This window comes from Gaeumannomyces tritici, assembly GCF_000145635.1.
Source record: "Gaeumannomyces tritici R3-111a-1 unplaced genomic scaffold supercont2.1, whole genome shotgun sequence".
Lineage (NCBI taxonomy): Eukaryota > Fungi > Ascomycota > Sordariomycetes > Magnaporthales > Magnaporthaceae > Gaeumannomyces > Gaeumannomyces tritici.
The window spans coordinates 5,402,608-5,413,669 of record NW_008804545.1 but is presented as its reverse complement, the minus strand read 5'-3'; the positions used below and the strand labels follow the sequence as shown (position 1 = coordinate 5,413,669).

At 58.8% G+C, this 11,062-nt stretch overlaps 6 protein-coding genes across 6 annotated transcripts; 3 read left to right on the top strand and 3 right to left on the bottom strand.

Annotated features, from left to right (window-relative positions):
- Positions 1-692, top strand: GGTG_01719 (mitochondrial import inner membrane translocase subunit TIM8). The gene is made up of 2 exons (XM_009219489.1): positions 1-191; positions 324-692. Exons 1-2 carry the CDS (start codon positions 95-97, stop codon positions 485-487), a joined length of 261 nt encoding a protein of 86 aa, XP_009217753.1. The 5' UTR covers positions 1-94; the 3' UTR covers positions 488-692.
- A 12-nt stretch (positions 693-704) lies between these two features.
- On the bottom strand, positions 705-1,994 carry GGTG_01718 (60S ribosomal protein L23a). Its single transcript, XM_009219488.1, has 4 exons — positions 1,876-1,994; positions 1,570-1,637; positions 1,154-1,446; positions 705-1,050 (listed from the first exon to the last, which is right to left on the bottom strand). The coding sequence occupies exons 1-4, from the start codon at positions 1,898-1,900 to the stop codon at positions 963-965; spliced, it is 474 nt and encodes a 157-aa protein (XP_009217752.1). The 5' UTR covers positions 1,901-1,994; the 3' UTR covers positions 705-962.
- A 163-nt stretch (positions 1,995-2,157) lies between these two features.
- On the top strand, positions 2,158-7,244 carry GGTG_01716 (hypothetical protein). The gene has a single exon (XM_009219486.1). The coding sequence runs from the start codon at positions 2,387-2,389 to the stop codon at positions 3,266-3,268; it is 882 nt and encodes a 293-aa protein (XP_009217750.1). The 5' UTR covers positions 2,158-2,386; the 3' UTR covers positions 3,269-7,244.
- Positions 3,851-6,959, bottom strand: GGTG_01717 (enolase-phosphatase E1). Its single transcript, XM_009219487.1, has 3 exons — positions 6,377-6,959; positions 5,917-5,957; positions 3,851-5,586 (listed from the first exon to the last, which is right to left on the bottom strand). The coding sequence occupies exons 1-3, from the start codon at positions 6,438-6,440 to the stop codon at positions 4,969-4,971; spliced, it is 723 nt and encodes a 240-aa protein (XP_009217751.1). The 5' UTR covers positions 6,441-6,959; the 3' UTR covers positions 3,851-4,968.
- A 400-nt stretch (positions 7,245-7,644) lies between the features above and the next one.
- GGTG_01715 (hypothetical protein) lies at positions 7,645-7,845 on the bottom strand (the record flags this gene model as incomplete). Its single annotated transcript, XM_009219485.1, has 1 exon — positions 7,645-7,845. The coding sequence occupies one exon, from the start codon at positions 7,843-7,845 to the stop codon at positions 7,645-7,647; it is 201 nt and encodes a 66-aa protein (XP_009217749.1).
- A 2,247-nt stretch (positions 7,846-10,092) lies between these two features.
- Positions 10,093-11,062, top strand: GGTG_01714 (hypothetical protein). Its single transcript, XM_009219484.1, has one exon. The coding sequence runs from the start codon at positions 10,361-10,363 to the stop codon at positions 10,655-10,657; it is 297 nt and encodes a 98-aa protein (XP_009217748.1). The 5' UTR covers positions 10,093-10,360; the 3' UTR covers positions 10,658-11,062.

The following is an 11,062-nucleotide window of genomic DNA, read 5'->3' as shown; positions in this document are numbered from 1 at the left end:
CCCCCCTCCGCGCGACCGCCGCCGCCCAGTACAGTTCCCCCCGACGGACCTTTTTTTTGCCCCCGCAGCAAAGGGTGCGCAAGACGGAGCAGCCATGGACGCATCCGAGGTCGACAAGCTCAACCCCAAGGACAAGGCCGAGCTGCTGCAGTTTGTCAACCACGAGAGCCAGCGGTCCAAGGTCCAGATGCGTGCGTTATGTCTCTCCCTCAAGCTTCGCCTCCCTCATCCCTCCTCCTCCTCCTGCTCCTCCATGGAAACTCGCTTGCGGCAGGCAAGAAAATGTCAAATATGCTGACTTTGCAAACCCCCCCGCCGTCCAGAAACCCACCAGCTGACCGAGACGTGCTGGAACAAGTGCGTCAAGTCGGTAAACAGGAGCAGCCTCGAGCCGGCCGAGGCGGGCTGCCTGGCCAACTGCGTCGAACGGTTCATGGACGTCAACAACCTGACGATGAAGCACCTCAACAGCCTGCGGCGGTCATAGCCTAAGGCCCGAGGGAAAGGGTTTCCGGGAATGGTCCATATGTCTAGGTGGAGGCGCCGTGGCGTGCCGTAGATACCGTCCATGTATTATAATACAACGACTGCAAGAACTGCAGTAATTGCAACATTCCCCGCGCCGAAACTCTACGCTTCCGACCTCAAGGGCATCGCCCTGACTGTGCTGATGGCACGTAGGATACACGAGACGACAAGATCAATCACGATGACCTACGATGTAGGCCCGGCACCGAGCAGCCTGTGCCGCCGGATTGTCCTTGGAAGCCTTCATACAGCTGTGCGGGAAGCTTTTTCATATGGTGGTGAGGGTGGAAGTTTTAATGCCTTTTTTCGTGAAAGTGTCCCGAGCCGTGAGCCTATGTGACGCCGTTGTAAAATGCATGGTATCCCACTCGAATAGTTTCCTTCCCTCTGATTTTCCACCTGAACCGAAAAGCAAGCAGACAACAAGACGCGATTTAGACAAGGGCCAGCTTGGTGGCAGCAATGTCCAGGGCATCGACGTCGGGAGTCAGGCGGACGTAGGCCTTCTTCCTGCCATCGGGGCTGCAAGGGGGGTCGAGTTAGCACAAGCTGAGCATCATAGCCTCTGCACACGGCATCTGGAGGCGTCTGCGACAGGGACTGAGACCAAGCAGCAGCTTCTTACCGGATCAGGGTGTTGATCTTGAGCACGTCCAGGTCGTACAGCTTCTTCAGGGCGCCCTTGATCTGGGCCTTGTTGGCCTTGATGTCGACAATGAAGACGAGCGTGTTGTTCTCCTCGATCTTCTTCATGGCGCTCTCGGTGTTGAGCGGGTGGACGATGATCTTGTGCTCATCCAGTCGTGGCAGGTGGGGGACCGACTTGCGGGGGTACTTGGGTGCCCTCGAGAGCTGCAGGGTCTTGGGGCGGTGGAAGCTAGTGGTGTAACGGGCCTTGACCTTCTTGTGGGAGTGCACCTATACGCACGCAGAAAACGGATGTTGTGAGCATGACGGTCCAGTGTCCAGGCGCGGCGTGCTTGCGCCGAGCGGTGATGAGAAGTTGTGGATGCGGCCGAGGTTGGGAAGAAGAGAACTTACACCCTTGAGGGCGGCCTTGGAGGCAGCCTGGGCCTGCTTGGAGCCCTTGGGCGTCTTTGAGGCGCCGCCTGTACATGGGAGAAACAAGACGCATCAGCAATCGCTCTTTGTACAAAGAACTCGCAAAATCTGCTGCTGCCTTCTTGATGCATCATGGTCGCCGCCGCCGCCACCGCCGCCGTCTGGTCTGGACATTCGGCGGCATTGTCGTGCGGCTCGCGAGCCGGTGCGGCGCTTTTGGCGGAGGGGAGGAAGAAAGCGACAGGTGGGCGCTGTCTGCCCGGGTGTGCAGGAGCTGCTAAGTACCTTTCTTCGAGTCCTTGGGTGCCATCTTGACGAGATTTGTCGCTGTGTCGACTTGGGTGGTTAGTATGAGGCGTGAAGAGAAGTCGATGATTCTTTGGCGCAACGGAAAAAAAAAAAAAGGGCAATGAAGTCTAGTGAGGGTAATTCCTTCATAATTCCCAAATTTGTGGGGTGCACGGGCCACTGACAGCAGTGGCGGGGCAGGCGAAAGGGCTTGCAAGCCGCCAAGACAGGGAAGCTCGGCCGCTGATTGGCTACGAATACAAGCATCTTTCTCTAGCACTTTTTCAGAGAGATACCAGACTTGCCCAGCAATTTCGTCAACTTGCAAGGGTCCCGGACGCCAGCGACCGACCTACCCCTCACAAGGGGGTTCACTCCGCCTGGCTTGGAACATGAATGCCTATTCACTGGCAGGAGACCACCCCTTCTGGATGAGGCTGGGCGGGAGCATTTGGTCTCACGTCACACTCAGCGGCATCAGCACAGCCCTCAAACCCCAGCGCACAGGATGGGCATAAAGAACAAGAAGACGGCAAAGAAGAGCATCTCTGCCGGTCGACCACCGTCGTTCCACCAGAAGCCGAAATCGATCGCCCGAAAGGTCACCAAGGCCCTCATCAACACACACCACGTGCTGGAGAAGAGGCTGCTCCAGGCCACCCGCAGCGGCGACCATGCGGCCAAGGCCTCGATCGAGGCCGAGATAGCCGCCCTCGGCGGCCTCGAGAGGTACCAGCAGGCGAGCCTCCAGGGCCAGCGGAAGGACCGGGGCGGCGACAGCTCGCGCGTCTTGATGGACTGGGTCGGGGAGGACGCGCCGGAAGCCGCCGGGGAGGAACACGACCGCGGGCGCCTCCGGATGCTGGAGGTCGGGGCTCTGAGTACCGACAACGAATGCTCCCGGAGTGGGCGGTTCGACATGGAGAGGATCGACCTGAACAGCCAGGGTGAAGGGATTCTCCAGCAGGATTTCATAGAACGGCCGCTGCCCCGCGACGGTTCGGAGCGATTCGACCTCATCAGCCTTTCCTTGGTCCTCAACTTTGTTCCTGATCCGAAAGGGCGAGGTGAAATGCTGCTCCGGACGCTGGAGTTTCTCCATGCACCTCGGGGCAGCGAGTCCGCGGCCTCGATCAGTCCTGGACTCTTCCTCGTTCTGCCCGCCCCGTGCGTGTCCAACTCTCGCTACATGGACGAGGAAAGGTTGGAGAGGATCATGGCTTCCCTCGGCTTCGTCATGGCTCACTCGAAGACCACGCAAAGGCTCGTCTACTATCTTTGGAGGCGGGCCAAGGACAGGCCGTCCAGACACGAGGGCTTCCCGAAGAAGGAGCTGCGGTCTGGGCCCACGCGGAACAACTTCGCCATCGTCCTTGAGGGCCGGGGTTGAAAAGCGTCGGGATGGCGCCGCAGTTTCGCATGGATAGGCCCATGACAATCCCCTTCGTAAGCAGAAGTCGATAGCTGGTGAGTCTAGCTCACAATCGGCTCCGAGGGCAGCATGCGTGTCTTGTCAGAGCCACGAGCATGCCCTAGGTCGAACGCTGGATATGCTGAGCTCCCCAAAGTCAACACAGACTCCCACAACCCTCGCGATTCATGGCCTCAACAAATGCACTACCGGAACCATACCTTAGCAACCCGCGTCAAGTGCAGGACTAGCAACACCCAGCCGTTGACAGCAGCAGACGGCTTGGGGGTGGGCAGGGATGGGTAAGGGGCGCAAAAAAAGGGTATCACAAAAGGGCCAGCCAACAATGTGTTGAGGTTTGGGTCATACGACCGGAATTCGCCGCTACGAGGGGGGAAGAGCTGCAGCTCAGAGTCGTGGATCCCATGGATCAGAGGGTCATGAGGAGGTGGATCAAATGGAGCGATGCCGGCAGACCATCGTAGCACTCGCCCGATAGCGCCTCCAGGAAACCCTCGAAACCGCACACGGCCAGCGGCAGATTGCTAGCTGCCGGCACCCGCTCTTACTATTCGCTGGCATAACACTTTTTTCTTTTCTTTTTTCCCATATTTCTGAGTGGGCTCACGTTTTACGTCTGACAGCGAGAGCGGCTGCAATGCTTCGTTGCAACTACCGAGCATGCCCATCCACACACCTACACGACCTCCCCCCTCCCACGACGTACGACCAGATCAGCGCGGCAGCCGGCCGGTGGGGGGCAATTCTCAGAACGCACCGACCGTCTCGAGCCATGGAATGCAATGCATGCAGCCTACCTAGTCATGGCCATATCGCCCCCGCTCGCGACGACGACATTGTCGACAACAGCTCCGCCCATGTTTGGCTGCAACTCCCCGTGCCTCCGGCCATGAATGGGGACTTGCTTCTGACTTGTCGAGTCGTGTGCTGCGCACTTATCATCTCCACAACAATGGACAAGCGCGGCCGGTTGTCGGCTGCCATGCTCCGGCAGCCCTCTCTTCCCCAGACTACCTCCCTCTCTCGATCGCGATCAGGCGAGGCGAGGAGGCCCAGCGGGCGCAGGAGGGTCAAAGCACCCCCCCAAGCTATTAGCGTGGTTCTGCACCAGTGACGAAATGAGGATTGGCCTACCCCTCTTTGGTCAGATGATGCAAAATTGGACAACAAGGCACCGGATGGCGGCAATGCAGGACGGGCCAAGGGTCCTTGGCTGGAGAGTGCGCACTAGGACGCACTGGCTGTTGGGCTCCTTGCTAGTCTTCCCCAGAGGTCACCCGTCCCGTCTCGCCATTGTCTGTCAACTACTACCCTTGAAGACGTGGCACCAGCAGTCCGGGCGACACGCTATCGAATACGCCGCCGCGGCTGGTGAGCCCAACGTAGCTTCGGGGAGGATTGGAGCCATGAGGGCGTGTTTGGGACTAGGGGATATTGGGGAATTCGGGGGCATAGTCTCGAGGTCATGAGGTCATAATCAGGCGTGGAACGTCCCCTGAATTGACTACAGTCCAGGAGCACCCTCCGTGCGCAACGTCTTGACGGCCCCCGGCACTTGGCACTATCTACCTGGTGTCTGCGGTCCGGCGCAGACAGGCAGAACTAATTGCAGTGGCACCGACCAACGCAGCGCACAACGGCGTCACTCGCGCGCGAGCTCAAAGCTCATCCAGGCTGCGGATGACGTTGTGTCGCTCCTCCACGCCGTCGGGCAGCGCGGGGTTCCCCGGTCTCTGCACGACGAAGCTTTGCATCCCCGCGGCGATGGCCGCGTCCACTTCTTTGACATTGTCGCTGAGGAACAGCCACTCCGACGGGGCGTGCTGCGGGTGTTTGGCGACAATCTTCTCATAGCTAGCGGCCTCGGTCTTGGGTCCCGCATTGACGGTGTCAAAGAAGTCAAGGATGTCGGGGATGAGGTCAGCGGGCTCCGAGTTGGTGTGCCCAAAGAGCAGCTTCTGGGCGGGGACCGATCCGGACGAGTAGATCATGATGTCGACGCCGGCTGCCCTCCACGTCTTGAACCTCGGGGCGACGTCCGGGAAGAGCGGTGCCCGCAGCTCGCCACTTCTGTAGCCATTCTCCCACAGGTAGCCCTGCAGGCTCTTGAGATAAGGTGCCTTGACATCACGGGCCACGAGACCACGGACGTGAGCCTCCAGAGCCGGCTTGGACGAGGCGAACTCTGCCGGGAACGCATTCCTGTACTGTGCGAACACAGGGTCATCCCATTGCGAGTCCAGCGTGTCCGGGAGAACCCTAAGGGCATATGGAAACTGATGTGCTGAGCGTCAGCAACCAGGGTTCTATTCCTAGCTCCGAAGAGCGTATGTGGACGGTGGAGGGTGAGAGGGAAACCAGGCCACCCCCCTCCCGTCGAAACAGGGTATTTGCTTCAGACAGATTGGACGGTTTTGGGGGAGTGGTGGACAAGCGAGAAACGAGAGCCGATGGTGGACTTGGCTGGTTGGTCTGGTGAAAAAAAAAACAAAAGCAAGCTGCAGCTACGCCTGAAAGGGGGGTGTGGGTACGGGCGGCCCAACGACGAAGAGAAGACGGTCAAAGCAAGAAGGAGGAGGGAAAGAAGGCGGAGGGATCTGCCTTACGAGAACGTCCTTGACGAATGAGATGGGACAGACTGTGCCCTCTGACAGCCAACACATAGACACATATTAGCCCAAGCTGTTTATGTATGGGGCCATGCAGAGGCTAGCGCACGCTGTATGCGGACTTGCAACACGACGCGACGCAACGCAACGCAACGAAACAGCACACCAACTCCTGACCGCTAGGCGGCGCTGGCTCTCCGCGATAGATGCGGGATTGGACATTGGACGGCTGGCGATCACGGTGCAGGAGGGGAGATGGGGGTGGCAGGGGGTAGCAGGGGAAGGGAAGGGCGAACGGGCGAAAAAAGACGGGGGAGGAAGTGCTTGCATTGCCCGATCCAAGCCACTCAAGGACGGAACGGAGACCGGGGGACGACATCGCACTCGGGCAGGGCTGGAAGAGGGGCGGGCACAATAGCAGAAAAGAAGCAAGGAAGGAAAAAAAAAAATTCCTTACCGATATCTAGCAGAACCACCTTGACGGTAGTCCCGTGACCGCGATCTGACGGAGCGGCAGCCATGTTGTTGGCCTGTTGGGATGCGCACACAGACAGCCGTGATCCACGCAGGGGTGGAAAGAGGGCGGGCCTTGCTCGAAGCGAGGGTCCGGTACCGAGTTGGTATGGTATGGTATGGTACCGAGATGTGAGACAGCTTCCGGTTGTATGTCGGCGCGGGGAGGCGGTGAGGAAACGGGGGGCCAGGGGGTGGGTGATGGTGGTGGTGACGAGAGAAGGCCGGAGGCAGCGTTTTCCTTGGTCGGACGCGGAGAGCCGACGCCGAGTGAGGTGCCGAGGCGGGAAGGGAGGGGTCGGGGAGGGGAGGGAGCGAACGAGAATGGGCGACTTCGCGTCGCGCGTGATAGGGACGGTGAAGAGGCGGGAGAAGAAGAAAGAAAATAAAAATTTGGTCGGGTCAGGCCAGTCAGGCACGGGCACAGGCAAAGAATTTGCAGCAAAAGGGTGACATCTGGTGTGTGTGTGTGGGCTCAGGTTGCCTTTCTGCTGCCCTGGAAGAGGCGGTCAACCGCAAACGACATTCGAAGATTGGATGGAGCGGGGGAAGGTTCTCGGCCGGTGGTGTGGGGCCTAAGGGGAGAGGCGCGAAGCGATACACAGAAGCACGGGAAGCAGGGCGGTGGTCGGGCCTTGGGATCCGTCGCCAGCCCCGGGCCCAGAATCCGGGCCCCGGCGGTGAATGGGGCAGAGGGTGACGGCAGGCTGCGCTACAACACGGAACAGGAAGGCGGATAGCGCTCCCTTCCCCGCTACCGAGTCGCCCGGAGATTACCATCAATGCAAAAAAAAAAAAAAAAAAAGGAAAAGTGCACAATACCACCTACCGAACACGCAAGGGAGAGACATGGGGCGATTAAGCCCAGGTCCATTGAATCCAGGTCCATATCTCGCCCCATCGTGGCTGGCTGGAAGACAACATGAAGGACGAAATACAAAATGTGGCTCCCAGTCGGCTTGGGTGGGTTTCCCACCTGCCCTCCATCTGCTGCAGCCCATGCAGAAGCTAACCATGCAGCTAAGCAACGGTGTCGGGCCAGTAAACGGCCGAGGGGGGAGGCCAAACAAGTTGCAGGAGAGCGCGCCGGTTGGCGAACGATGTGCAGCCGGAAAAAAGAAGAAAAAAAAAGAAAAGGCATAACCAACTCGCCCCTGAATGGTAACGCCGACTTGAGAGCATCAATTGACCTGTCAGATCGTCCATTGGACGTCACAGGCCGTAGGGCTCCGACCCGTTGTCGTCAAACCGTCCGTCACCCGACAAAACGGCACGGAGTGACGAAACGATGAGCAGGCCGAGGAGGGGAGGGGCAGACCCGTGTGCCGTGCGACTGGACTGGCCGGACGACGGGACGGATGGGCTGTGCTTTCCCTTTACCTGATATGCACTGGTTGGCTGCGGGCGCATCATGGGCAGCACGACTGGCCTCTCAGCATCAGAGTTCTGACACCCTCAAGTGGCTAGGTCGTGATGCAGGAGCAGGCAACGTGCATGCAGCTGTTGCTGCAGCCACTCTGCGCGTCGAGGCGTCCCCCTCACCCAGTCAAAGGAGAAGAAAAAAAAGAGGACCCCCCAACCACACAACCAGAAACCTATTTATCCTATCAACACAGCCCTCCCGTCACCTTGTTCCCGATCCGTGGCCCCAGCGTGATGGAGGGCAGGTCGGCGCAGAGATTGGACGGGTGTTTTGGAAAAGGCATCCTCTCCCGCCCGGCCAGTGAAGGGCGAGTGAGTGGGCCGATCAGCAACATGGCATTGACGGCAAAAGAGAGAGGAAAGAAAAAGCACATCATCCTCGGCCTGACCGCCATTGTTTGACGGCATTGTCAGCCCGGTGTTATCCGATCGGCCGCCTGTACCTGCCCCGTCGCGACCCTCCCAACGGAACGCGAGCTTCGGCTTTCCTGAAACCTCGCAACTCGGGGGATCTGCATCGTTTTGCCTGAGGATGCTTTGCTTGATTGCCACTCGCTATTAGATTGGGTGCCCTGATAGATGGGTGCTATCTCTCCGCAACTCGAGCCCTCCCCTCGAGGACAAGTCTTGCCGAGCTGTCGCAGGACCGAGAATGAACTGTTGGCCGACGACTGGCCCATCTATCCGTGGGATTTTGAGTAACACAAATAAAACGGGTGGGCGCTTGCCCGCCGCCCATCAACTCATTTACTGTGCTGTGCTGCTGCGGCACAGGCCGTCGGCCTGTGTTGGCGACAACATGGGCAACGCCTGATTATCACCTACCTACAGGCGTGTGTGATGTGATGAAGGTCGTCGTGTCTTGGTGCACAGTTGCCCTGACACAACCGGGTTGCATGTTTGTTGACTGCCTCCTTGTTCCATCTGCATTCCGCATTCCCCATCCTGCATCTGCCTAATTTGGCCCTTACTGTATCTGGTCTGTCTAGGTACTATACCTACTTCCCTAATTCCTGCAGACCGTTGTCACAGACATTCCCGCCTAAAGCTTCCATCCTGCCAGAGTGGGCAGATGGATTGTCTATCTCAAGGCGAGAGGCCGAGGGATGCGGGTGGTTCCATCTCTCATTCTGCCACACGTCTCGTCCAGTAGAAGCCGGCCTTCCCTTACTGTATTGCACCGCCCTCTACGTGCCAACCCACCTATCTACATCAGGTACCTACCATCAGGTACCTACCACGTCGTCAACAAACCAGCGGCCTTGTCCGGTTCAGGGCGCGCGGGGTGTGGAGCCATGACGATAATGTGTGTGTGGTTGGGGGAAATCCTCGGATCTTGACTCGCGCCCGCCTGCCGCCCATCCATGGAACCGCTCCGAGTGATGATGAGCTGTTCGTCAATTGCGTCTAGGTGCCTTGGTGGTGTGCACGCGACGCCTTTTCCGGTTTTGCATCGCTGGCATTTCGGTCATCGGATCTGCCGGTCTCTTGCCTGCCCCGATGGATCCTGCTTACTCCAACTCCCAACTCCCAACTCCCAACTCCCCTTCCTTTTTTTTTCGATTCCCGTGCGAGCCGGGATATAGCCCGTTCCGTCCAGGAACGAAAATATGTACACACATGCGCGTGAACACCCAAGCCTTTGATCCGGTGTATTCCCCCTTTCTTTTTTCGGGGACCCAGGGGGCCATTTTCGCTTTGTCGGATTGTTGGGGTCGCCCGTCTGTCGTCGGCCTTCCTGGGTCGGCCGGATGAGACGGCCGGTCTCGCCCGCCACTAAATCTGGTGTTCCCGCGCCCTTCGAGCCTCGATCATCCCGGCCGACCAAAAACTCTGCCGTGTTCTAGGAGGCTGATCATGGCTTGATTACGAGTTGGCCACGAACTCCCTTCCGTGAACCTCTGCCCTGTATCGAGTACATGCGAGGAGTGTCCGTGTCCAAGGTCGGAGTGTCTGGGTTCATATCTCTCCTATCACACACCCCCCCGCCTACCCCGTTCAAGTGGAAGCCCGAGGCGCCCAATAAAACTATCTGTCCGAGAATCCGGTTGAACGCGACTCAGGGTATTCGTTTTTTTAGTCCGTCCTTTCTCTCGCTCTGTCGCGTCCTCATGTATACCCAAGCGGGCAGACACAGTCACACGTCCGCTCCACTCGGCCTCACCCGATGACATGGACGGGCTTGGATTCAATACGTAAATCCGTTGATGACAAGTCGCAGTCATAGTACTGTAGCCACCGGTCCACCGCGGACAAACAGGGAGGGTCCGTCTGATGTCGACTTGTCTCCGGGCTGGGACCTGAGAAATGCGGAGTGGGTTACCAATACATTGACAGAGAGTCGAGTGCCATAATCAATCACACAGCCCACAGCCCGCAGTCCACAGCCCACTTCGCCTAGCGCCCTTCTGGTTTCATTTCATTTGTGGTTGCATCACTCAACACATTCCTCGTGCTGTCCTGAGCCTGGGGAAGGGATCGTACCCACAACCCCCCGGTTGTGTCAATGTGTCTCTTGTCCCACGGCAGCAGCAGCAGGGCAATCGCCACACGCACGCAGCACGCTCTCTCCGCGTCCCTCGTCCACCCACGCACGCACCCGCCCGCCCGCCAGAGACTGACCACTTGGCAGCCCATCCGTCACCGTCGGGTCGAGAACGCGCCTCGCTTCCTCCGTACCGTACCAGCACTGGCATGCGCCTTCCGATTGATGAGCGGCAACGGGGGCGGCCACGAGTTGATGCAGCAGGACAGGAGTGCATGCGGGCGGCCAATCACCGGCCCCGAAGCCACCTCCAAGTGAAACAGACAGCTTCTGGACCACACACACTCCCGTAAAAAGAAAACGCGACCCTCACATCCAACTCTTTCGTCTGCCACACCAGCGGGCAAGGGAGCTTGGCCGGTTGCGGCGAAGGCGCCATGCCCAAATTGCGCCAGTGCTACCCATTCCAGCCCCAGGTGTGGGTGTGGGTGGGGAATCGAATTGTGAGGTGGGCGCAAGAACGGCAAAGGTGCTTGCTCCGTTGTGACATGGCCTAAACATGTCCCTTTCTCGCCTCGAGATTTGGCTTTTCTGGGAAAGGCGAGAGAGACATCGTGTTGCAACCCCAATCCACGGCAAGTGGGCAGTCTATCGAGTCTCGCTGGCTTCTTGCTTGTTTCGGGGCCATGCACTCCCCCTACTGTACCCCCCCACCAACCGAAA

Bases quoted from the DNA above. Each gene is read 5' to 3' on its own strand.
- GGTG_01714 (XM_009219484.1), top strand. From the start codon at position 10,361: ATGTGTCTCTTGTCCCACGGCAGCAGCAGCAGGGCAATCGCCACACGC.
- GGTG_01718 (XM_009219488.1), bottom strand. From the start codon at position 1,900: ATGGCACCCAAGGACTCGAAGAAAG. The intron at 1,447-1,569 runs GTAAGTTCTCTT...GCGTGCGTATAG, and splicing joins CCAAGGCCGCCCTCAAGGGT to GTGCACTCCCACAAGAAGGT. The intron at 1,051-1,153 runs GTAAGAAGCTGC...CCCCCCTTGCAG, and splicing joins AAGATCAACACCCTGATCCG to CCCCGATGGCAGGAAGAAGG.
- GGTG_01716 (XM_009219486.1), top strand. From the start codon at position 2,387: ATGGGCATAAAGAACAAGAAGACGGCAAAGAAGAGCATCTCTGCCGGT.
- GGTG_01717 (XM_009219487.1), bottom strand. From the start codon at position 6,440: ATGGCTGCCGCTCCGTCAGATCGCGGTCACGGGACTACCGTCAAGGTG. The intron at 5,958-6,376 runs GTAAGGAATTTT...GTTGGCTGTCAG, and splicing joins GGTGGTTCTGCTAGATATCG to AGGGCACAGTCTGTCCCATC. The intron at 5,587-5,916 runs GTAAGGCAGATC...TCAGCACATCAG, and splicing joins CATTCGTCAAGGACGTTCTC to TTTCCATATGCCCTTAGGGT.
- GGTG_01719 (XM_009219489.1), top strand. From the start codon at position 95: ATGGACGCATCCGAGGTCGACAAGCTCAACCCCAAGGACAAGGCCGAG. The intron at 192-323 runs GTGCGTTATGTC...CCCGCCGTCCAG, and splicing joins GCGGTCCAAGGTCCAGATGC to AAACCCACCAGCTGACCGAG.